This window comes from Folsomia candida, unplaced genomic scaffold (genome assembly GCF_002217175.1).
Source record: "Folsomia candida strain VU population unplaced genomic scaffold, ASM221717v1 Fcan01_Sc001, whole genome shotgun sequence".
Classification (NCBI taxonomy): domain Eukaryota; kingdom Metazoa; phylum Arthropoda; class Collembola; order Entomobryomorpha; family Isotomidae; genus Folsomia; species Folsomia candida.
Window position 1 is genome coordinate 18,594,401 of NW_019091193.1, and position 23,212 is coordinate 18,617,612.

At 38.5% G+C, this 23,212-nt stretch overlaps 5 protein-coding genes and 1 long non-coding RNA gene across 10 annotated transcripts; 2 read left to right on the forward strand and 4 right to left on the reverse strand.

Moving 5' to 3' along the window:
* Window positions 1–167: 167 nt before the first annotated feature.
* On the reverse strand, window positions 168–4,278 carry LOC118438407 (mucin-5AC-like). The gene is made up of 5 exons (XM_035858622.1): window positions 4,205–4,278; window positions 2,771–3,496; window positions 2,649–2,687; window positions 1,410–2,576; window positions 168–1,316 (listed from the first exon to the last, which is right to left on the reverse strand). Exons 2-5 carry the CDS (start codon window positions 2,784–2,786, stop codon window positions 460–462), a joined length of 2,079 nt encoding a protein of 692 aa, XP_035714515.1. The 5' UTR covers window positions 2,787–3,496; window positions 4,205–4,278; the 3' UTR covers window positions 168–459.
* LOC110859805 (dynactin subunit 1) lies at window positions 3,721–11,913 on the forward strand. 5 transcript variants are annotated; one of them, XM_035858600.1, is made up of 20 exons: window positions 3,721–4,143; window positions 4,308–4,397; window positions 4,823–4,867; window positions 5,714–6,750; window positions 6,840–7,152; window positions 7,451–7,583; window positions 7,685–7,868; window positions 7,937–8,064; window positions 8,133–8,249; window positions 8,369–8,556; window positions 8,692–9,058; window positions 9,129–9,305; window positions 9,387–9,560; window positions 9,649–9,774; window positions 9,922–9,976; window positions 10,622–10,747; window positions 10,854–11,050; window positions 11,128–11,190; window positions 11,256–11,480; window positions 11,561–11,913. In XM_035858600.1, exons 1-20 carry the CDS (start codon window positions 3,896–3,898, stop codon window positions 11,696–11,698), a joined length of 4,131 nt encoding a protein of 1,376 aa, XP_035714493.1. In that variant the 5' UTR covers window positions 3,721–3,895; the 3' UTR covers window positions 11,699–11,913. The 5 variants fall into 5 exon arrangements, with proteins under 5 accessions (XP_035714493.1, XP_021964495.1, XP_035714495.1 ...); XM_022108803.2 differs by lacking the exon at window positions 4,823–4,867 and having other exon boundaries at window positions 3,722–4,143; XM_035858602.1 differs by lacking the exons at window positions 5,714–6,750; window positions 6,840–7,152 and adding an exon at window positions 5,253–5,282 and having other exon boundaries at window positions 3,726–4,143.
* A 2-nt stretch (window positions 11,914–11,915) lies between these two features.
* LOC110859820 (U6 snRNA-associated Sm-like protein LSm4) lies at window positions 11,916–13,097 on the reverse strand. The gene is made up of 5 exons (XM_022108823.2): window positions 12,925–13,097; window positions 12,757–12,798; window positions 12,510–12,608; window positions 12,240–12,432; window positions 11,916–12,170 (listed from the first exon to the last, which is right to left on the reverse strand). The coding sequence occupies exons 1-5, from the start codon at window positions 12,925–12,927 to the stop codon at window positions 12,037–12,039; spliced, it is 471 nt and encodes a 156-aa protein (XP_021964515.1). The 5' UTR covers window positions 12,928–13,097; the 3' UTR covers window positions 11,916–12,036.
* Window positions 13,098–13,239: 142 nt separating this feature from the next.
* Window positions 13,240–21,853, forward strand: LOC110842297 (translation elongation factor 2). Its single transcript, XM_022088004.2, has 13 exons — window positions 13,240–13,390; window positions 14,046–14,260; window positions 14,338–14,531; window positions 15,008–15,056; window positions 15,195–15,849; window positions 16,169–16,288; window positions 16,436–16,547; window positions 16,663–17,129; window positions 17,385–17,594; window positions 17,907–18,102; window positions 21,085–21,146; window positions 21,229–21,411; window positions 21,524–21,853. The coding sequence occupies exons 1-13, from the start codon at window positions 13,388–13,390 to the stop codon at window positions 21,590–21,592; spliced, it is 2,535 nt and encodes an 844-aa protein (XP_021943696.1). The 5' UTR covers window positions 13,240–13,387; the 3' UTR covers window positions 21,593–21,853.
* LOC110842298 (adenylyl-sulfate kinase) lies at window positions 18,326–21,165 on the reverse strand. The gene is made up of 7 exons (XM_022088005.2): window positions 20,639–21,165; window positions 20,295–20,533; window positions 20,122–20,233; window positions 19,938–20,056; window positions 19,029–19,869; window positions 18,645–18,967; window positions 18,326–18,581 (listed from the first exon to the last, which is right to left on the reverse strand). Exons 1-5 carry the CDS (start codon window positions 20,769–20,771, stop codon window positions 19,741–19,743), a joined length of 732 nt encoding a protein of 243 aa, XP_021943697.1. The 5' UTR covers window positions 20,772–21,165; the 3' UTR covers window positions 18,326–18,581; window positions 18,645–18,967; window positions 19,029–19,740.
* Window positions 21,756–23,200, reverse strand: LOC118438432. Its single transcript, XR_004836790.1, has 2 exons — window positions 22,817–23,200; window positions 21,756–22,759 (listed from the first exon to the last, which is right to left on the reverse strand). It is a non-coding gene; the product is annotated as an uncharacterized LOC118438432 (long non-coding RNA).
* Between the last annotated feature and the right edge of the window lie 12 nt (window positions 23,201–23,212).

The following is a 23,212-nucleotide window of genomic DNA, read 5'->3' on the forward strand; positions in this document are numbered from 1 at the left end:
CATAAATCTTCATCAAGGTGCTTGACAACCTTAGGAGATGTTCATAAATTATGTCACGGCTGAAGGGTGTGGGAAAGTAAGAGTTTTGCATGACGGTCACATTTGCGCCACATGTAATGGGGTGCAACGCGTGACAAGGGGGGAGGGTATGAAAAATTGTAATTTTTGCGTGACATAATTTATGTACGTTCTCTTTTTAGTACTGTACAGAGTTTTTTACATCGCAAATCTTCGTGGAAATGTTCATACGTGCATTAGTCAAGTGTTCACTCGAAATGACCTTGCTATCAAGATTACTTGACCCACTCTATAAGGGACGTAACTAAATGTCAAGTTTCTTTTGTTTAATAAATATGATTTTAATACAGAGATATTTGTTCTCTTTGTTATTTTTTTCAATCACAGAAAATTTAGGTCAAATTTAGTATGTAAATCAAATTTTCTCTTCCCAACAGTTGGCTACCGTTCTGACTTTTGACCCTGGTCTTCCAAAAATTGTTCGTTGCGCTTCAAGTCATTTGCAATTTCTTCCAATATTGCTTCTGTTTCTTTGAGCTTTTTAAAATAATTCAGCAAAGCTGGTTCATTTTTCGGGTCTACAAATTTCCCATTTACTTCCAAAGCTTTTTTGGACAATTTAGTTTCTGAAGCATGAACATCATGAAGCGTGCACTCCAAATTCTTTACTACTTTTCTCCTCTCACTGGTTCCCACTTCAGGAATTACTTGCTCTTCCAATATTTTGATCGAGGTTACTTCGTCTTCTGGTGACGAATTCTGGAATTCGTCTAGCAATAAAGAATCATTACTTCCTGCACTATCTATCATGATTGCGTTTAGTTCTTCTAAGCTGTGCTTCAAAGTGGACGCGCTCGCCTGCATTTTGTTGAAATCATTCCATAAAAAGTTCTTGGGGTTTACTATATCCATTGGGTTATTTATAATACGACCATTAATTTCCAGAATAGTGTCAATCTTTCCATTTTTTTCATGATCAACTTCCGTAAGCACATATTTCAGATCAGGCTTGTCTTTACTACCTTGTCCTAATTTTGTTGTTGCTGACACTGGTTTTTTGGCTTCTGCGATTTGGCTCGCCAAGTATACTTTGTAGGGCATTTCTTCTTCCATGTAATTTATGATAATCTCCTGAAGATCTGCAGGATTATGATGGTTTCTTTTGGATCCTCCCCCTTTATTATCGTCCTCTTGGGGGTGGTTGGGTTTCAAAGCGTTGTCCAGCTGCTGCTGACTCGGTCGGTCTTCGATGCTGTCTGGCGGACTACTACTCGAGACCACCGTCTCGGGGGCTGTACCTACTCCTCAGAATAATGTGTGTTCGGATATTTAATTCACATTTTAATACGATTTAGTGAGTAATTATATTTAATTATTCAATATTCAATGACCTGTCGAAAGTGGTGGTGGGGATAATGATTTAGGGATTGGCTTCCTGGATTTCGAAGATTTAATAGTAATGTCCAAAGATGGCGAAGAATTACCCGACGTGGTTGAGGCTGATTTGTCATTATCAATCTTTCCAACCATTGGATTGCCAGTATTTGTTTGGATCTCATAAGGTGTCACCGATGCAGTTGCCTGGTTCAATTCATGCGATGGATTTATTACTTTGGTTGGTTCATCTGCGCCACTTTTATCTAATGCCGCATCTTGTGCAAAATTTGTTACGCTTCTTGGAATGGTATCCATCGAGTCAATTTGTATTGTTATACTTGACCGGTACTGTGGTATGTGCTGTTGACCAGTGTCATCATAATCCAGTGTCGCCTTGTTCGGTTTGGATCTTTCAGCTGTGGACACATGAACTGGCGTTGTGTTATTAGACAAAGTTTCATTCGTCAGATTTTTTGGCAAACTGGTCTTTGTTCTCCTTGTGGGCCCAGGTTTAGAAGGAAAAGTGTCGTCCTTGACGGTAACTTCATCAGCTTTATCTTTATGGGTGGAGTTGTCAATCTGCGGTTTAGTTGAAATAATGTCACTCTTATCTTGTTCAACTGTACTCAGTGTGTCTCGTAATAATTGAGTTTGACTTGGAAAATCTGATTGATCTGATTGTACCAGCTCCGTCAAAATTCCGGTTTCTAAATCTCCTGTTAGAGGGATTGGTAGGGCGACTGACGTCTGACTGTATGGCTTGAGCAAGCCTTGCATCAATGTATAAGAAGGCGTGTCCCCGTTGACCTTGACGTCGCTAGGACTTGGTGTGGTGGCAGACGAACTTGAGGGAGGAACCGATCTGCCTCGTTCTGAACTAAGTGAGCGGGATGACGGCTTTGTAGAATCAAACTTTTCCAATGGATCAATTTCAAAGGACTGATTTTCTTGGTTGATCGTTATCCCATTTGTTGTCCTTCCACTGGTTGATTCTGTCAACTGTACTTGGTCGACAAGGTTAGTTTCATCATCTTGAGAATCGTACGTTTGGGCATGAGCATCGTTCTGCATAATTTTGTAACATTCATCAAGGAATGGATTAGTTGGTAGCATTTTGCACAATTCTGAAATTTTGTCTAAGCGTGCCAAGCATTCTTCATGGGTCAGAGGATGGTCAATGCCTACATTTAGTTTGTGAGCATTAATTTTATTGTAAATTTATTGGTAATAATACACAAGACACTTAAACTTACTCCGCAGTAAGTCAGTCTGAGAGTCTGTCACTAGTTCGCCTAAATTATAAATAGTATTCACATCTGTAATTCTAGATAAATCTTAATATATTTTTTTACCAAATTACATAATATATATTTACCATTTTCATGAACCATTCTGATTGTTGAGAAATTTGATGCACTCGTCCGATTATTATCTACTCGTGGACCTGCGTGGTTGATGCTTTTAGCGTCACTATCCTCATCCGAAGGATCGCATAAAAGATCTGACTCTTCTTCCACGGAACTATCTTTAAAATATTTAATATACCTTCAAGTGCCTTATTTATTACTCAGTTATTTGCATCCCATCACTTAAATCCTGGAAATATATGTAAAGCATTTAGTTTTGTTCCTACCACAAAGTTCTTGACTTTCAGGCAAGCTCTCTTCGTCACAATTTCGTTCGGGGTCAGATTCTCCGCAGAGGAAGTCAATGGCACTTCCCACAGCGTGCACTGCCTTATCTGCAATGTAGCTCCACCCACCCTCCTCCCGCTCCCGTCTCAACCTATCCTCAGACTTGTTGCACAAATTGTTGGTTTCGAAAAGAAAGTCCAGCATGGAAGAGCTTGTGGCGAATTGCAACACGTTCCTGTTGGTGTCATCAAGGAACTCGGTGCAGCAGGAGGACGAGGGCACGGGTTCCACTCGACTATCTCCAACCTTTGCTTGTGACTGGGATTTGGACATGGCCAAGGAGTGTGGGGGTGGTGGGTTCCCATGTCCAGACGAATTTGGGCTACTTTCGAGGTCGAGAGTCTGGGACTTTGAGTATGAGTAGCGGCTTTTATGTGACCTGACCGATTTACTGCTCATCCCGAAATCTGGAAATGGTGATAGAAATTATGTAAAGATAATTCTAAGCTATATTACTCGGCTACTGTGCGAAAGATAAAGGATAGAAAAATGAATATGAATATGTTTTTGTTATATGTAAAACTCGTCAGATTTTGAAGTCTCATTTTCCTCATTATTGTCTCAAATCTCAAAATGTTTTCGTTTACACGAAAGAGAAAGGCCATAGAGAATTAAGTACGGCAAACTCAATATCGTCTATATTTACTTGCTCAATAAACCTAAATAAATTTCACCAGCAGTTGTGCACAAAATTGAGCTTTACCATGAGTGACCTAGCAGAATAACACTTGGATCTGATTGTTCCTTAACTAGTGCCAAGGGGGCGACTACTACTTGTTGGTACCAGTGGCTGGGAAAGGGGCGCAATGGGCGAGCCGACTGTGGGGAGTCGCGTGGAGATTGTGGGGAGGGATGGAGCCCAGGGGACGGTGGCCTTTGTGGGGAGCACGACCTTTGCGAGTGGGAAGTGGGTGGGCGTGGCACTGGACGAGGCAAAGGGCAAGAACGATGGGAGTGTGAACGGAACGGCCTACTTTGACTGCCCACCAAACCACGGCATTTTCGTCAGGATGGCTCAAATCACGCTCGTGGGCGACGAGGGGACCAAGTCCAAGTAAGCAGCCGAGGCCGAGATAGTTATGGTTATCAGTTAGTTTAATGGATAAGTTACCTACCCCTGTTTTCTATATGAATCTTCCTTGGTTATTGATATGTAGCTCATCTACTGTGTGTCGCAATATGCAGTAAAGTTGATCATCTCTCTCTCTCTGTATATAGGTTGAATAGTCCGGCGGTGTCAAGCTTGTCTCCAGAAGATGTCAAGTCTGGAGGAAGTTCCGGTGGTGGGAAGGCGAAGGGAAGCAGCAGGTATTATTATCAGTCATTATTACACTAATTATTTTATTGCCTCTCTGGTCTCGAGGGGATTCTGGGTTTTAGGGGGAACATGTAATCAAGGGAATTGTCGCTAAGGTTAAATTTTTTGAATGATCTGAATGATAACTGATATGTAGTGGTTCAATCATGAGGTGGCTTGTACAATAACTTTCCTTATGGTAATGGTCGACTGATGATTATGCGAAAATTTAATGTTTTTTGATGGACACCCCATATTATAGAATGATGAGATGTAATGTGGGGTAATTAATACGCATGGATAATCTAAAGAAGAATTGCAAATCTTTCTTAACTATTTATGTGACATACTGCTAGTTGGGGCTTGCAATGCAAACATTCTTTGTTCTAAACTGGAATCTAAAAACTTAACTAAGTCTGAACTTTTAATCTTCAAGCAAGCATACCTCATCTCAAGTTCAAAGGAGGACTCAAGTGACACGGTAATAATAATAATTAGCTAAAAAATGCATTTAGTTTCCTATAGAGCGTAATACTTGCACACATTAATTGCTCATTTAAAATATATTACAATTTCAATGACTGATACTTCAATGTTTTAATTTTTCGTGCAATTTGATTTTTGCATTAACTGCATTTATGTCGTTTTAGTAGATGGATCTAGCAAGCATTTTTCGAATTCTAATTAGGCATTTTGAACTTTCTGAGTGTTCATTTTTTATTACATTATCAGTGTACCTCTTGCGTCCGTGTTTAAAAAAATGCGATGCCAAACTTTTTATGCCCCCATCACTTTTTCCCATCGTCAATATAATGTTTAGAAGTTTTCCAATATTCCATGTTTATAAACTTTTATCTTTTTATTAGGCTGCGTAAAGTTGATTTGAACTTGGATGGGTAATTAATCGTTTCTTCTTTCCTATATCTGTACTGTCTTGTCTTGAATCTTTGCCTTGAGTGATGTTTGTCATTTGTACGCGTATCTTGTGTCCTGTCTTTATGTTATTGGCTCGAGTTTGTATGCATTTTGTAATTTTGCAATGAAATTTATCGCGCAATGTGTCTCTTAATTTGTACTTAATGTCGTTTGAACGGTATTATCGACGGACATTTTAAATTATTTATTGAAATGGCTACATATATTAATTTATACCACTGTTGAATAGTTCATTTGCTGTATTCTTGTAACAAATGCTAGAAAATACGGTCTGTCTATGTTCAGCATGCAGGGTGTATATTATTGTGCATTTTTATTTTTTGAAAATGCGACATTTTTAATCTATCGAGCTTTACCGAATCAATCGTCAGTCGTCTTTCATGTCTTGCAGACTTCCTGTTTTCCATACTTCGATCGTGCCATCACCAACAGTTGAGTCCAGTACTCCCATTTCTGGACAATTTGAAGGCACAGCGAAAGTAGCTTCTGCTGCAACTAGTCTTAACCTCTTGTCTCCAAAATCGAGATATGTTGGCGAAACTGCCATAGGAAATGTTGATTGTCGGAGTTCATCTTACGACATCGGTGGTGGACCAAAATCTGATGAATTTTTAAAGTCTCCAAACAAATGGTACAATACTTACAACCCATTTCATCGCCGAAGTACAATTGGCGCAACTAAACTACCAGGAAAAGATGGTGTGTCTCTCTTCAAAAAACCTAGAAGTGTAAGACCAACACTGCTTCCAGGTTCATGTTCTCCCAAAACGTCTGGCCCTTTTCAAGTGAGAAGTGTAAAGACTCCGACCACTCCTATTTCTACTCATCAGAATCAGATGCCATCTCCAATAAATAGATCTAGCACCAAACGGATTTCCCCGGGATTAAAATTCAGCCTGAATCTTCCAAAATCGTTCATAACATCCAGACTTCCAACGACGACAGCACCTAGGACCAGCACTCATTCGCCCAATCAGACTGCAGGACAGCCACAAAATAAATATCTTGCTTCCTATTCTGATTCGGAATCTAAACATTTTGAATTTACAATGTCAAAATCTGGCTCATTAAGCTCATCCTGCCTGTCTTCACATCCTAATAGTAGCATCGAATCTTCACTACTAAGCTCCAAAGCTACTACTTGTTCCAATGTGTCGTCTACTTCAAATAATGAAGAATTTGTCCCTGCGACGGTTTTTATGGAAAACCTCGGCAAAACTCTTATGAACCAAAAAGAATCTCATAATGCTAATGTATCACCATCGAGGCGACATACAATCGAACCTGGGGTTCCATTTACTCCTAAGAAACCCCCTAGGCCGAGTTTGACGCGAATGAGCAATATAAAGTCGACGACCACCACCATAGCCACTGGGTCTCTGCCTGAAGTTGATCAAACAGTCACGGTCACTAGTAATGATAATGATAGTAATAACATCAAAATACAAACTCTAAAATTTTTATTTGCTCTTATGATTTTGATTCGTTGTCTAATTTTACTTTGAAATATTCAATAGCTTGCAAATTCGGACCAAAACGCAAAGAATCTCAAACGGACAGCGTGGGTACAACTAGAAGATTGGAATCTCCTATTGCTGTTGACACCCTCACACTTCGAAAATATCATGGTCGAACTCGCTTAGCCTTCCCAAACGGCGGAAACTCTCCATTAGCTCAGCAACCAGCAGCATATGCAAAATCTCCAATAGTTTCACCAGCAAATGCTACTGGCTATTCGCCAAAGTTTCGAAAGTTTGCTTCTTCTTATGCGCACCACAAAATTGCTACGCGTAACTCACCTGTAGCAGTAAAGTCCGGCTTAATTCATAGGTTTACTTTTTATTATTTTATTATTTCTTTTTCACGGATCAATTTCTTGATAATGCGATCTAATTTTCCGATGTAAATAAGCTCAAATGGTCGAATTGTATGTTTGTAAGTACCAAAGCAAAATATATAGCCAAATCGTGCAAAATATATTTATATATACCCATACAAATATATATATATATATAACCTTGCACTTATTAGTCAGTAGATTTTTTATGTGCATGCTTACATTTTTTTTATTACAATATTGTTTAAATAGGAAAGTAATGACAATATATGTGATCTTATTAATTTATAGGCTTCCCGTGGCCGGGGCCAAAGAGGTCAAACCGTTGCAGTCTACCCCTTCCGGCTCACGAAGCAATTTATCTACTCCGTCCACGAAAGTGGACCCCAGTTCGGGCCCCAGTAAACGGAACTCTTTTGTTGAAGTAAGTACATGCATATTCAAACAAATGTACCTAGTCAGAATTATTGTGGTAAAAATTAATAGCATGCCTGCATAAAAAACGATGATTACTGAATTTGTTAGACTGGTTTCGCTCCGTCAGAACGGGAAATAGTTCCGCAGTACACTCCAGGAACACCTGCTAGTGTTATGGCCACCCCTACAACTCCAATGACGCAGAGTGAAGACAGATTTACTGCAGTTCATGATAACGCCGCTTTACGAGCTGAAGTTAAAGATCTCAACGAAAAACTAGACACCTTGAAAGGTTGACAAATAAATTTACATACAAAATTAAACAAGCAACAACTTTGTTTCATGTTTGATTTTATATAGCGAAAAGAGCAAATGATGTAGAAAAACTTCGCGAACTAGATCGTTTTCGCCTCGAAGTGGAAACTTTAAGTGAATTCCGTACAAAAGTGTTGGAAAGTCAAGCTGCCTTACAAAAGGAGTTAAAAAGGGTATGTGTTTAGATCAAATGTTTATAGAATTATTTGTTTAAAAAATTCACTTGTTGATGCTTTCGCAGGCCAAGAATGAAACACGAGAAGCCATTGAAGCAAAAGAACGCCATGCTGAGGAGATGTCAGATTTGTCCGAAGCTGTCGAAATGGCGACGCTTGATAAAGAAATGGCAGAAGAGAAGGTAATCCAATATATTTCTGTATTCGTTCGTATATATTTTTAGTCAATTTTTTTGGGGGAATCTGAATTCTCCAGTTATTACCATAATTAAACAATAAACACACGATTGGGTTTTTATAGGCTGAGACCTTGCAATTAGAACTAGATCAAGCTAACGAGAAAGCCGAGCAATATTTCATCGAGTTGAAAACCATGAAAGATGAGCTGAGTGGAAAAATAAACATAGAATCAGGAGAAGCGGGCGTTACTTCATTTCAAGTAAAACAATTACAAGCTGAAAATTCACGTCTAAAGGAAGCCTTAGTAAAGTAAGTTTTACTATGGCTTTCAAATTTCAAAGTCTATATTCACTATTATCGTTAAAGTATATAAATATTATTAGCATGCTAATGATTTTATAATGTTCAACGTGTGGTACTACATAATTGCACGATTTGAAACAGGTTTCGCGATGCTACAGCTCATGATAAGCATCTTCATCAAAAAACGATTAAAGACTTGGAAACTGTCAAGACTGAGCTAAAAGAAGCACTTAGATCAAAGGAATCTTTCGAAATCCAAGTTTTGGAATTAGAGGAGCAAGTAGCGGATCTACAAGATCAGACGGAAGCTGCACTTGGAGCGGAGGAAATGGTTGAAAATCTTACGGAAAAAAATCTGAACTTGGAAGAAAAAGTCAATCAATTGACCGAGACGGTTGCTGATTTAGAGGCACTACACGATGTAAATGACCAACTTCAGGAATCTGCCAAAGAACTGGAAATGGAATTGCGAGATGATTTGCAACAGTCTCAAACGATAATCCAAAATGTATTATTATTTTTATATCATGACTCAATGACAAACATGAATGAATGCAATTATACTTACTATTTTGAAGACTGTTCGAGAGCGGGATGCCATGATGGAAACAGTTGCGGATTTGAACTCTACCATTCTCAAGTTTCGAGAAGTTGTTCAAAAAATGACAGATGAAAATACACTATTGCGTCAAAATTTGGAGGAAGAATCCTCCAAGAGCAGTATCCCCGGATTAGTTGAGGATTTAGCTTTCAAAGTAAGATACATATATTTTTATTATAGGGTTACTATTATTTTTTTGTAAATTATCAAATCATTTCTATTTCATAATTTATAGAAAGTATTTGCTGAAACCAAAGCACAAACTACTGCAACCGAGTTGGAACTTCGGCGAATTGAGGCCAAAGAAGCTACATTGCATAGTCAATATTTAGCACAGGCAGTTAAAACTGAAATGGACCAAACTCGAAACTTGAAAATTCAACTAGAGGACAAAGAAGCATCCATTAAGGTTAATATATACATTCATAGATTTACCTCTAGATAAATAAATAGTTGCATACATGGCTTGGAATTGTAATACGTAATAATGTGTTTAGGAGTTACATAAAATATTGAAAGCCAAACAAGAAGAGCTGAGCGAAGCTTCAATTAGAAAGGAATTAGCAGAGAAGAGATTGTCCAACGCTACTAAAGACAGTGAAATGACGATTGAAAAGCTAACAGTAAGTTTATAAACATAATAAAAAGAATGCTGTTAACTTCATGATAAGCTATGAGCTAGATACACTATAATTTAATTAGTAATAAATGTTGCATATGTTGTGTGTATATTTATAACATTTATATTAATTTTGTTTTTGTGTGTACAGAGAAAACTAGAAGATTTGCAATCTGTCCTTCAAAGAAAAGAAAGAGAATTCGAAGGTTGGTTTCAAATTTGAAGTTAGTTTTTACTTTCTAATTTTTTGTCTCGAGAAAGTTTTGCCAAATGTCTTTAACATCCTGGAATATTTGCTCGTCCACCAATCGGGAACAATTAATTTCATTGTATTTCATCCATAAATTCAATTTCAGTAAAAATTTCATTTTTTCCCGACCACACCCCCTGAGTGAGAGGGGGCGTGGTTGTGCGTCTGAATTGATTGTACCAGTGGTGAAAGCAGAAATTGAAAAATCTTTACTGATTAATAAGTTATTGCTTGTAGTGCTTTCAAGAAAGCCACATCCCCTGATATTAAGAGGTGTGGCAGCGTTGTCATATTTTTTCTGATCCAGGCCACCATGGTGCACAATGTACTTATTTGCCTTTAATTTGTCACCATCGTGTAAAATAATTCCGCCTTCATACGCAACTTCATTAATTGTTAAAAATTTCAAAAAAGAAAAGAAATCTATATCAACGTGTGCTAAAACAATATCAGAATGTACAATGACCTTTTTGACTGCGCTTTTTTTGTTGTGTTTATGTTCTGGTATGAGTTTTGCTGTTGCATGCATGAAGCGACGCTCAAATAACAAACAGACTCGACATCACCAAACTAACTTTTACTTTTATTTTTTATTCCGAAGCCACTTTGGAGCACTTCCAGTCCGATATCGAATCTCTACAAATGGAACGAGGAGAACTAAAGGACAAACTTTTATCAGTGACCAAGGAGCGTTTCTTTAAAGAATTAGTTTCTGGAATCCCTTCAGGTATCCTGACTCTGTTGTATTAAGCATAAGCAGTATACATACCTATGTGTCTTAAACAATTAATTAATATATGTTTTTAATTTGTTTATGGTTAATTAAATTTCAGGGTCATCTCCTATGCACTCGCCAAGTGTTGGTCACACTCCTGTTCAGTCTGCAGGAACTCCAATGCTTTCAAGTGGTGGATCAATTGGTGCTTCATCTGATAGTTTAATTGAGTACACAAGATACCTGCAACGTCAGAATTGGCGTCTTCAATCGCAACAGTTGATTGAGAATCTAAGAAAACTTCCTCCTATCCAGGTATTAACGTGGCTCCTACTAATGATTTGTTTATTTCACGAGATTATAATTTATGAATTTCGTTTTTTGATCGGCAGCTTCCAAAGAAATCTGATGATGTTATTAAACAGATGGAGAAAGAATTAAGCCAGCACAAAATGGTACTATTACAAACCCAACGGATTTCAGTGCTTGATTTTCTAATTTTTTCAATTTACTTGGATAGGAGATAACATCCATCGTTTGCGATTCATTTAAAATCTCCTTCGACTCGAACCTATCGGCCTCACGGAAAGAATACTTGCTTCACATTAACGAACTTCGCAAGTCTAAATTAGCAGAGAAGATGGGCGCTTTACAACACAAAATAAATGCCATACGAGTTGAAAGAAAATGCCCTAACATCATCCGTGGAGATTTTGCCTCGTTCCCATCTGAAAGATCGATCAAGGTATGCAAGTTATGCCATAATTTTAGTATTACTCTCTTCAATTGATACTACATTGCTAAGGTTTAAAATTCATCTTGTAGGATGCAGAAAACGAACTGATTAAAGTTGGATCAATCAAGTTTCCGGGATGGGAGAAGAGCAAAGAGAAACCTCAATGTGTTATTGTGAGCGACGAAGAACTTTTCGAAATCCACAAGCTTCTCACGCCTAATCATTAAGGGTTAACTAATATTTATACATATGCTATTAAATGTATTGCCTTTTTGTAATTTATTACTCCTATTCGGGATGATGAGATTATGCTAATTTTAATACGCGTGTAGTCAAACTACAGATATTTGCCTTGCCTCCATCATCAATAAGTGACACTTTAATAATATTTGTGAAAACCTACATGTGACAGAGAATTTAATAAACATAATTATTGCAATTAGATTCAATTAAAGTTGGAAATTAGTTTTATTCTGTACATCTACCACGATCTCTGCAAGTAAGATTAAAACGAGATCAATAAAAAACTTAAGATAAGGCCTGCTTAGTTTAGTTGTATAATAAACTAATTATTTCTGGGATATTTTGGCCCTCCTCCACCCCTTCCTGCGCCTCCTCTGCCACCACCACGACCCCCACGGTCTCCACCGCCACCACCGGAAGGAAGAGAACCTAGTCCTGGTCTTCCAGTGAGGCCACCTATAAGAATGACAAGAAAAGGACCACTTTGTATTATAATATAGGCACATTAGTAACAAAAAAATATACCTCGGGGGCCACCACCCCGTCCACGCCCGCCACCGCCACCTCGTCCCCTCATACCACCACGTCCTCCACGACCCCCACCCCCAGAATTTTCGTCTTCTTTCACCATGTCAATTACCTCATCCGGAATACGAAGGTATTTAATATTCGTTCCCCTAATATAACATTCCGGCATCCTCCAGAACTTATCTCCATCCTACCATAGAAGAATGCATGTCAAGTCATGAATAATAATTCCTAAAGGTATTTGCATCAAAAGAGTAATTAAATTACCCTTGAGGTACATATTACATCCCTAAGACAAATATTCATCCATCCATCACAAGCTTGAAGATGACCGTTGTATGTCTCGCCATTCTTCAGTTCCACCAACTGAACATGAAAGAATTTTACAAAAACAGAAGCCCATAAGTATATAACAAATTAAATCAGTTATTTTGACAATAAAATTGTGAATCATGTAGTAGCCGGCAAATGAAATCATCACATGTCATACATAAAAAACATTACAAAATTTTACCATTGGCATGTATTGTGCTGCACGAAGGAGTGATAACGGTAACTGGAACAAAACAAGTCACATTTATTTGTGAAACACTGTTTTAACAAGAAACTTCAAAATTGTAAATTTAAAATTTAATTTAAAATCATAAAATGTTGATTGCAAAAATAAGTGTGTATCCTTTACCATTGCAATTTAGATATTCCAACTAACTCTCAAACAACGCCAACTTTTCCTTCCTCACTTAAACTTCAATGCAACGAATAACTTATTTTATGTAATTTACAGCAACTTCAAAAACTTTTAAAATTTTAAATTCCTGAAACACTTTATTTACTCGGCTGCCAAAATTTTGAATTGAATCTCGCTCTGTGTTCTCCGCGCATCCCGAGGCACGAGCCAACAGCCTAGCGAGAAAAACCAGGCTGGATGGAATCCATGTCTGCCGCATGCATATTCCGCACGTCGGGCGCGGTGGTGGCGCCCTCATGCCGGCTTTCCCTCGCTCTTGCTCTCTCTGTCAGCAGCAGAGCAAGGAACGTTTTCCAACGTTGTTCTTTCCACTCCAACTCTCCTACGAAGCGGAGGTTCTGCTCCTATCACTCTCCACTTTTGAACAAGCTCTCCACGCAAGAAATACTTCGCAAACATGGTAAGTCCACATTTTTATCCACACCCACTTTGCTTTTCTTCCCAAGAGGGCCCTTGGAGTGGGGGGTTGCGTGGGGTTCGAAAGATTAGACAGAATTTTGGGGGTTTTTGGTAATTTGTAATTTGACATTCCTGGCTCGTGGTGGTGGTTGAGAGAGCGGCATGGCATGCTCTCGCCATTGCTCAACATGCCGTCACTTCATGTGCGTTGTGGCATATGCTGCCAGAAAGGGAGAAAGTTTTTTTTAGAAATGGATGGATTAATAATTGTTGCATGTGGGGTGGGTGGTGGGGTTGGCTCAGGTAAATTAGGAGATGCTTACTTGTACTTGTATGTTGTAGTAGTGTGTACAATATTTGAGATCCGTTAAGAGCGAAAGGAAAGAAATCAAGGTCAAAAACCGTTTCCGGTTTTATGAAGCTCTTTTCAGTTGAATTTAGAACGATATTTTTGTCTAGTAGTCTTTTTGGATACAAATAATGAGTAAATTACTGAAAATTACATGTAAATGTTGTTTTGTTAATAAGAGTATGTGTTCATTCTTAAGTTTTGTTGAGAAGTAGTAGGGGTTAATATATATTTAAAAGTCTCAGAAACTGACTCCTCTTCTTGATGCATTGCAATCAGTGTATTAATGGCTTCATCCCATTTATAGGTGAACTTTACTGTCGACGAGATCCGCGGGATGATGGACAAGAAGAGGAATATCCGAAACATGTCCGTCATCGCTCACGTGGATCATGGAAAATCTACTTTGACCGATTCCCTCGTGTCCAAGGCTGGAATTATTGCAGGGTCGAAGGCTGGAGAAGCTCGTTTTACGGACACCCGTAAGGATGAACAGGAACGTTGCATCACTATCAAGTCTACGTAAGTTATTCATTTAATCCGATTCTACACATGACGTCAAATATTTGATATTGTTCGTTGTATGATTTTTTACATAGTGCCATCACTATGTACTTTGAGTTGGAAGAGCGTGATTTAATTTTCATCAACCAACCGGATCAGCGTGATCCCGGATCCAAGGGATTCTTGATTAACTTGATCGATTCTCCTGGACACGTTGACTTCTCGTCTGAAGTAACGGCTGCTCTTCGGGTCACGGATGGAGCTTTGGTCGTCGTCGATTGCGTTTCTGGTGAGTTCGGTTAATTTTCACTAAATTTTAGTTAGTTGGATTTGTATTGCAACGAAAAAAGAAGCCAATAAATAATTAAAGAACGTCTCCAATAAAAAGTGCGCGGGAGGGACCTTTGCCGTTTTGGTACCCCTTTTTGGGTCCGTTTTTTTTACTGGCCGTGGCAATTTTCCCTGGTCTTCCAAAAATAAAATTAAATCAGTTACGCGTCAACTTAATATTTTAAGACGGAACATTAATCAACATGTTTCAAAAGTATTTTTTCATCCATCCATTGCCGCTATTATTTACTTCGAATGATGAATGTTCTTACTGGTCTGATATTTGTTATGACTGACATCAGAACGGCCATCTGATGTATCGAATTATGTAAACACACCGACATAGCTTAGCTCTTAACAAATTAAATGAATTATATGATTCCAATTAATAACGAGTAATAGTAATTAATAATATGGTGATTTAATTTAACCCAGGTGTGTGCGTCCAGACGGAGACCGTCTTGCGTCAAGCCATTGCTGAGAGGTAATGTTAAACTTTAAGTTGATTTACAAATGATTTAAAAGATCCAAAGCACAACACAATATTATTTAATCAACTGATAAATATAACGACGCTGCGTTTCGCATCGAGCAATAATAAAATTGTTGTAAATTTATTCAGGATTAAGCCAGTCCTCTTCATGAACAAGATGGATCGAGCTCTTTTAGAGTTGCAATTGGAACAGGAGGATCTTTACCAGACTTTCCAACGTATTGTTGAAAATGTGAACGTCATTATTGCAACTTACAATGACGATGGCGGTCCCATGGGAGAGGTCCGAGTTGACCCAAGCAAGGGCTCTGTTGGATTTGGGTCAGGTCTTCACGGTTGGGCTTTCACCCTGAAACAGTTTTCCGAGATGTACGCTGATAAGTTCAAGGTTGACGTGCACAAGATGATGACTCGCTTGTGGGGTGAATCTTTCTTCAACCCTGCTACCAAAAAATGGACCAAGATGAAGGATGGCGAAAACAAACGTGCATTCAACATGTATGTTTTGGACCCAATCTACAAGGTCTTTGATGCCATCATGAACTACAAGAAGGAAGACATTACCAAGTTGCTCACCAAGCTGGGTGTCAAGCTTCTCCCAGAAGATCAGGACAAGGATGGAAAACAATTGTTGAAAGTAGTGATGCGAACTTGGCTTCCAGCTGGGGAGACTCTTCTTCAGATGATTGCAATTCATCTGCCATCGCCAGTTACGGCCCAGAAATATCGTATGGAAATGTTGTACGAAGGACCTCTTGATGATGAAGCCGCTATTGGCATCAAGGTAATAATATAGTAGCCTTTGCATTATAATACCTCCCTCAATATTGTCGATGATGAAAAACGCTTTAAATGTCTAAGCTCCATTGAATTCGAAACTCTTGAATGTTCATGTGTGAGTTTCCACTTTGGAGTCCGCAAGGGCTGAACCCACCAATGTGCTGAAATCGATGGATATTGCGGATTTTTTTAAAGCTGTCTGAGTCTATTTCATAGATATAACTTTTAATTCTCCTAATTTAGTTCTACACACTTTGAGTTTAGTAGCAATTATTATTTTGTTTGATTGCCTTTTAAAATATTCTGTATCACTCTCATTCTAGACTTGCAACCCTGAAGGACCTCTGATGATGTACGTCTCCAAAATGGTTCCCACCTCCGACAAGGGACGTTTCTATGCATTTGGCCGAGTCTTCTCTGGAAAAGTGTCGACAGGAATGAAGGTATACAAAATTGAAAAAATTTGACTTTGTTGGTGAAGATCTTGATTCTTCGTACGACGTAATATGAAAAGTTTAAAATAATTTGCGTAGATTTAGATTTAGGTGTTATATATATATGACAGGGTTTATATGTTCTTAAATCTTTAGGCTCGTATCATGGGACCCAACTACGTCCCGGGCAAGAAGGAAGATGTTGCTGAAAAGACTATCCAGCGTACAATCTTGATGATGGGTCGTTACACTGAAGCCATTGAAGATGGTGAGTGTTCATGCAGATTGTTTGCGACCTATAAAACTAGAATTAAAAATCCGAGTCGAGGGTACCTATTAATAATATGTGGGAGAACCAAATAATATGTTTTGTTACATTTCAGTTCCATGTGGTAACATTTGTGGTCTTGTTGGTGTTGATCAATTTTTGGTGAAGACTGGAACTATCACCACATTCAAGGATGCCCATAATTTGAAGGTCATGAAGTTCAGCGTGTCGCCTGTCGTGCGTGTGGCCGTGGAGCCAAAAAATCCTGCCGACTTGCCCAAGTTGGTTGAAGGTCTTAAGCGTCTGGCCAAATCCGATCCTATGGTCCAATGTATCATTGAAGAATCTGGAGAGCACATCATTGCTGGAGCTGGAGAACTCCATTTGGAAATTTGTCTTAAGGATTTGGAAGAAGATCATGCTTGTATCCCGATCAAAAAGTCGGACCCTGTTGTCTCGTACCGAGAAACCGTATCAGATGAGTCGACCGAAACTTGTTTGTCCAAGTCACCCAACAAACACAATCGTTTGTTCATGAGGGCAGTACCCATGCCGGATGGCCTTCCTGAGGACATTGACAACGTATGTAGTAATTTTGTCCTCGTATTTATTTTATTCACATCGGAATTATTTTTTGTACATAAATTCGTCGAAGCGAAGGACAAAGGCGAATTTATATTTTTTTTCTATGATGATTGTTCCACAGACCTGTTCTTATATACCGTGACTGACACTAGAACGGCCATCTGAGTTTAAATTTGAATTAGTGACAATTAAATACACGTCGAGAATGTTCACGAAATACTAAACAATTATATTCCTGTATATCCGTTTCAGGGAAAAGTCAATCCTCGTGATGACTTCAAGATTCGAGGGCGCTACTTGGCCGATACGTACGAATATGACATTACCGAGGCTAGGAAAATCTGGTGCTTCGGTCCTGATGGAACTGGCCCCAATCTCCTGATGGATTGCACCAAGGGAGTCCAATACTTGAACGAGATCAAGGATTCTGTTGTTGCTGGATTCCAGTGGGCCTCCAAGGAGGTAAATAAATACACTGACTTATGATGAGCAAGTTAATAAATTGAAAGATTAATGTAAACCATCATATTGAGGTTGAGTTGTTCGATTCGATTCTTAAAGTGCCTGGTGCCCACTCCCATTCCCTATCTTTGTTAACTCAGTAGTAGTGAATGCAAGGTGTCAGGAAAATTAATTTCCATTTGCTTAGTGAGTCGATATGACTAATTTTCGATTCATTGTTTAAGATGGAATACAAAATCTACGAAAGTCAAACTCTTTTCAATACGAATTCAACATTTAAACTATGTGCTTATATTATTTATTTTCTAATAGGGAGCTCTGGCTGAAGAAAATATGCGAGGTGTTCGATTCAACATCTACGACGTCACTCTACACGCTGACGCTATTCATCGTGGTGGTGGTCAAATCATCCCAACTGCTCGTCGTTGTTTGTATGCCTGTCAACTGACTGCTTCTCCACGAATGATGGAGCCTGTGTATCTCTGTGAGATCCAGTGTCCTGAGAATGGTTAGTACATAAGAAATTGAATGAATTGGATAGAAAATAAGAACAAAGAAAGTAACCACATGGTTGAATGGCGTATGAAAGCATAAAAATGCAATGCCTTTATTTATATATCAACAGTAAAATTCATATTATCAGTATGCTCTACTGAAATACTAAGGGACCTTCCCGTTAAAAATTTAAAAGCTGCCTGTACAAAAACTCTGTCCCCTCTTTCAATAGTATGTACATTCTCGTATTTCTTATTGTCCCTTTGAATGAGGATGCCATTGTAGGATTGGCCCTTCATTTCTGCAAGAACAAGAGCTGCATGACCCAATCCCTCCTTCCTTGTGCAATCTTCTTTCACCAAATCGAATAGATCCCTCTGCTGATCCGTCCACTGTTTAAAAGAATTAGATGTCTCAATGGTGTTTGCAATCGCAAGCTGCTCATCCGACAGGGGGGTTTGGTAGATGGGTCCTGATTTGAATTGGTCACTACTGCATTAAAGAAACAAGAATTTTAGTATGATAAAATTTAAACATACATGTATGTAAACTAACTGGGTGTAAACAGAATGATCCTCCTCCTCCCTCCTCCTGGACGTTTTCAATCCAACATTGACTTTGTTGTTGGGTTCCACTCCACAATAGATTCTAGGCAGTTTTGAGCAATATCGATCTTTGTTGATTAACGAGGAACTGCTATCATCATCATCATTTCCCACGGTGAAAGTCACTCCATTCTCTTCCAAAATCTTTTCCACCGCTGCCAAATTAGCGTTGTCCATGTATAACTGTTTATGAAGGAACGAATGTGGTTTGATGGGGGCGTCCGAGTCAATTTTTTCCATGTTTCTGAACAGTGTGATGAGCGCGACTGACAACTTCAAATACAAATACAATTATTATTAATTTTCTAAGCACTTATGTACATGGGTAACTTACTGTCATGGAATGAATGGCTGGAAGTCGTTCCGGGGAGGAGAGCAGAATAGATTTTTCATAAATAGGGGTGAAATGTGCGTTAGGGTGTGCAGCAAGATATTTTTGTGTTAGATTGATATTGTAAGCAGATTTTTTAACCATATTTGTCGTCCATTCTGTTTTCTTCACACTCATAATGCTTAACGCTGCATGATAATGAATGGTCTTCTCATTAATATCACGCAAAACGGCGAAATTTTGATATCGGTTTGTTGAATGGTTATTACACAAATAGCCCTCCGATGTTGACCTCGACCAACATTGCTTGCATTTTTTGAGGTGAGGGACGCCCTGGTGTATACTGCCGTAACACAGCGTTGATCCATTCCAATATAAAGGAATGAATTCACCCCACTCGTTTTCTCCGACATCGTTTTTTTGAGGGGTTTTCGCACCTTTGGTTTGGGTCTTACCACGAGTTGATATAGGAATTTTGACAGGGAAAAACTTTTCCATTCCTGCTTTATGAGTATTATAGTGAGTCGTCCATTCCTCAATTAGCACAAAAAATAATGGATCTTTGTCAATTTCTTCATCCTTTCCAACAAAACCTCTTTGAACAAGAACACTTTTTACATAGTCGAATATTGTTCGGATATCACTTTTTCTTGGTAGTTTGAATTTTGTGACGCTATCCCTTTCGTCGTCAAACTCTCCAACACCCAAATCCGAATCAGACGAATATGTCGTTGAGGAGGGCGAAGGTGTTGCTGTAAAGGGAGAAGGAACTGTTGATCTGGGTGAAGAAATGGATGGAGAAAACGGCGACTGAGGTTGAGCGAACAGCGGGTGAATTATTTTTCTAAACGATAAACAGATAATGATTAATAATAGTTCATTCAGTTGTGCATTCCATCACTATTTACTCACATATCCAACTAATCTCGAAACAAGATGTCTCGTCAATTCATCCACATTGTTTCCAATCCGTTTGAGATGAACATCTGGATTTGTGGGTGGTTCGTAGTCCGCATCAATAGGGTTTATTACTACACAAGCAAAATAAACTCAAAACGAGTCAAAATCCACTGTTATGAATAATCAAAAGTTTTACCATTTCTTCTCAGGCCAGTTTCTGCATCACATTCCGCTCTTGACCTATCCACAAAGACATCTACAAACTTCAGTCCGTCTTGCTCATGAGAATCCCTGGCTTTCTGTCTATCCTATAAATGTGCGCAGAATTAGCAACCTAAGCATACAATATTACATTCTTTCATGTCTCACCTCATGTAATGGAGCCACAATGGAAATTATGGACACAAACCCCTCTTCTGTGATCCCTTTGGCGTGTTCACTAGCCAAGTGAACAAAAGCCGACCGATCCTTATCTTCGTCAAAATTCAGATTTTTGCAGAGACCGGCCCTCAAAGACTTCCCGTCTATTTGTTTCACTAAAATCCCGTTGGATTTTAGCATTTTAGTGAGGGCATTGGAAATCGTGGTCTTCCCCGACTTCGCTAGACCTGTTCATACAATCATGATTATTAAGAGATACAAAAATTGCAAACTTATTAAACCCCATTCGATAATAATATTGCAAAATTTTATCAGTAATATAACAAACATACCTGTCATAAGAATTGTACATCCATTGTTTACCTCACTTTCACTTTGCCATTTCATCCTCTTATTACTTGGTGGAGAGGGGGATGGTGACCCAACATGGGTAATTTTACTGGAGGTGGGGGTGGATAGGTCCATTTTAAGTATTATTTTCTTTAATAATACAAATAATCGTACAAAAAGTTGACTGAGCCACTTGTTACAAAGACAACCCGGTATTTGGCGCTGTTCGTAAACTTCATGACGCTGGCCATGAGGGGGAAAAATCTTGCTGTGTTAAAGCAAGACACAGAAAAGGGATCTACACACAAGGTGTAGATCCCTATTCTGTGAAAGCAAGATAGGAAGTTTACGAACAGTGCCTTTCTTGTTTGAGTGGTGTGTGGAGTGCGTGATGGGGCATATCAATACACGTCAACTGAATACTAACTGTTTGGTTTTAATTTTTCAGCCGTTGGAGGAATTTACGGTGTGCTCAATCGTCGTCGTGGTGTGGTCTTTGAAGAAATGCAGGTATTTAAAGCCAACAATGTTCCATTAATTACTATAGAATAGTGTAATATAGTACAAGTCCTACAAAATTTACGTCTTGCAGGTTGCTGGTACTCCGATGTTCGTTGTCAAGTCGCATTTGCCTGTCAACGAATCATTTGGTTTCACCGCTGACTTGAGAAGTAACACCGGAGGACAAGCTTTCCCTCAATGCGTTTTCGACCACTGGCAAGTCTTCCCTGGGAATCCATTGGAAGCAGGAACGAAACCCTACCAAGTTGTCCAAGTAAGATGTCATATTTATTATTAAGCGTTTAAATATGTGTACGTATTTATTTTTACGTTTAGATCAAACTATATTTTCCAATCAATACTCACTTATTTTTTTTACTTTTTAGGACACCCGAAAACGCAAGGGACTGAAAGAAGGTCTACCTGACCTTGCATCATACCTCGATAAAATGTAAAGAGGAGATATTCTATCTAATATCAGGAAAAAAAATAAAAATCGTAAGCTACGTGAAGAAGAGAACTACAGTGGATTGTGTTTGTTTGTTTTGGCAATTTTCTGAGACATTCTACCTAATTTAAATATGAAAGTTATGATAATGTAGCTGGTTGGTACATTGATTATTTATGTTGTATTAAATACTTCTATTGTTGGTTTATAAACAAATTCTTTATCCGGAACATACTAATCTGACAAAATATATACAATTTAGTTAGCAGTTGCGCATTTTCTTCGCGTTAAGTTTTTTGTACACTACTTTTTAAATTAATCAAATCAACAACAGTTATAAAATCTACGTCTACTCCAGAAATACGCAACTTTGCCTAATAAACTGTTAACTAAAAACAAATCAGCCATTGACATCGCTCATTCTATTGTAATGTTATCTGAATGACATGAATAAAAAGTTTAATCTTGTTGGAAATAGGCTTTGTCGAAATATTATCCCCGCGAACAAAATAGGTTAGTGTAATACGTAATACCCACCCAGCAATATTTGCGCTTCACATAGCGTAGTAGCTAATTAAGACATGAACATTTTTAACTAGAATAAAAGACGAGGCACATATATTATTAGCTGTCTTTATACTCACAGTAATCATCCCAATCCTCGCATTCATGAAAATTGGATCAGTTGTTATGAACGTAAATAATTGATGGTACTTAAACGACATAAAAAATAGCGTCATCTGGAACGATGACACCCATTCTAAATCTTTTTATCGTCGATGTAAATCCATAAAGTACCAGCTTGAAAACCCATTATATAACAAATAACAAAACTGTTGTGGGATGTAAACTTTTTAGTACTGGGCACTTTATTTTACAGGACGATATTGTTGTTCTTTTGTGAACGAGTGACCTTGACTGAAACTCTAAACCCTTGCAGTTTGACATTGAAAATAATTAGGGTAGCGGTGTATCGGTGATGTCATACCGTAATATTAAATCCATGTGCTTCACAATGCAGTGTTAATCTAGCCCGAGTCAAAGTCCATTCTAAATTTTTGTCAGATGATCCAGCTACAACTACTTTTCGTAATCGTCAAAAATGTTCCCATGATCCAGTATGCAAAATTTCAGCTTTTTCGACTAGTTTCAAGTGTTCACCCTGTTGATCCCCCTGACAAAAAAAAACCTTCAAAATTTCATATTTGTTAATCTGATCTACCGGATCTACCTCTGCAAGATCAGCACAAATTTAAGGCTTCTGTGACCATTTTCAAATATCAATGGAGTCACTTGGGTCTTCTAAATAGTAATTTAGTCGTTATGATGTTGCATTTCACTTTCACTTTAGCACACAACTATGACCAATGTCCCGAATATCACTCGACTTTTTTGACTACCACCGGTCAACCACTTACCGACCGACTTTCGACAGAATGAGTTTAAAGAGAGCTATCGCAACTTGCGATTCGCAAGTCAGACATACGTACACGATGGGTACATAAACCCGAAGTCAAATGACATTGGCTTTCATGCTGTCTCATTCTCATAATCGTTATGACGAGTTCGTTACATTGCTTGCATATCAGTATTAGATAGATACCTAGTGAGTCATGAAAGCACCTAC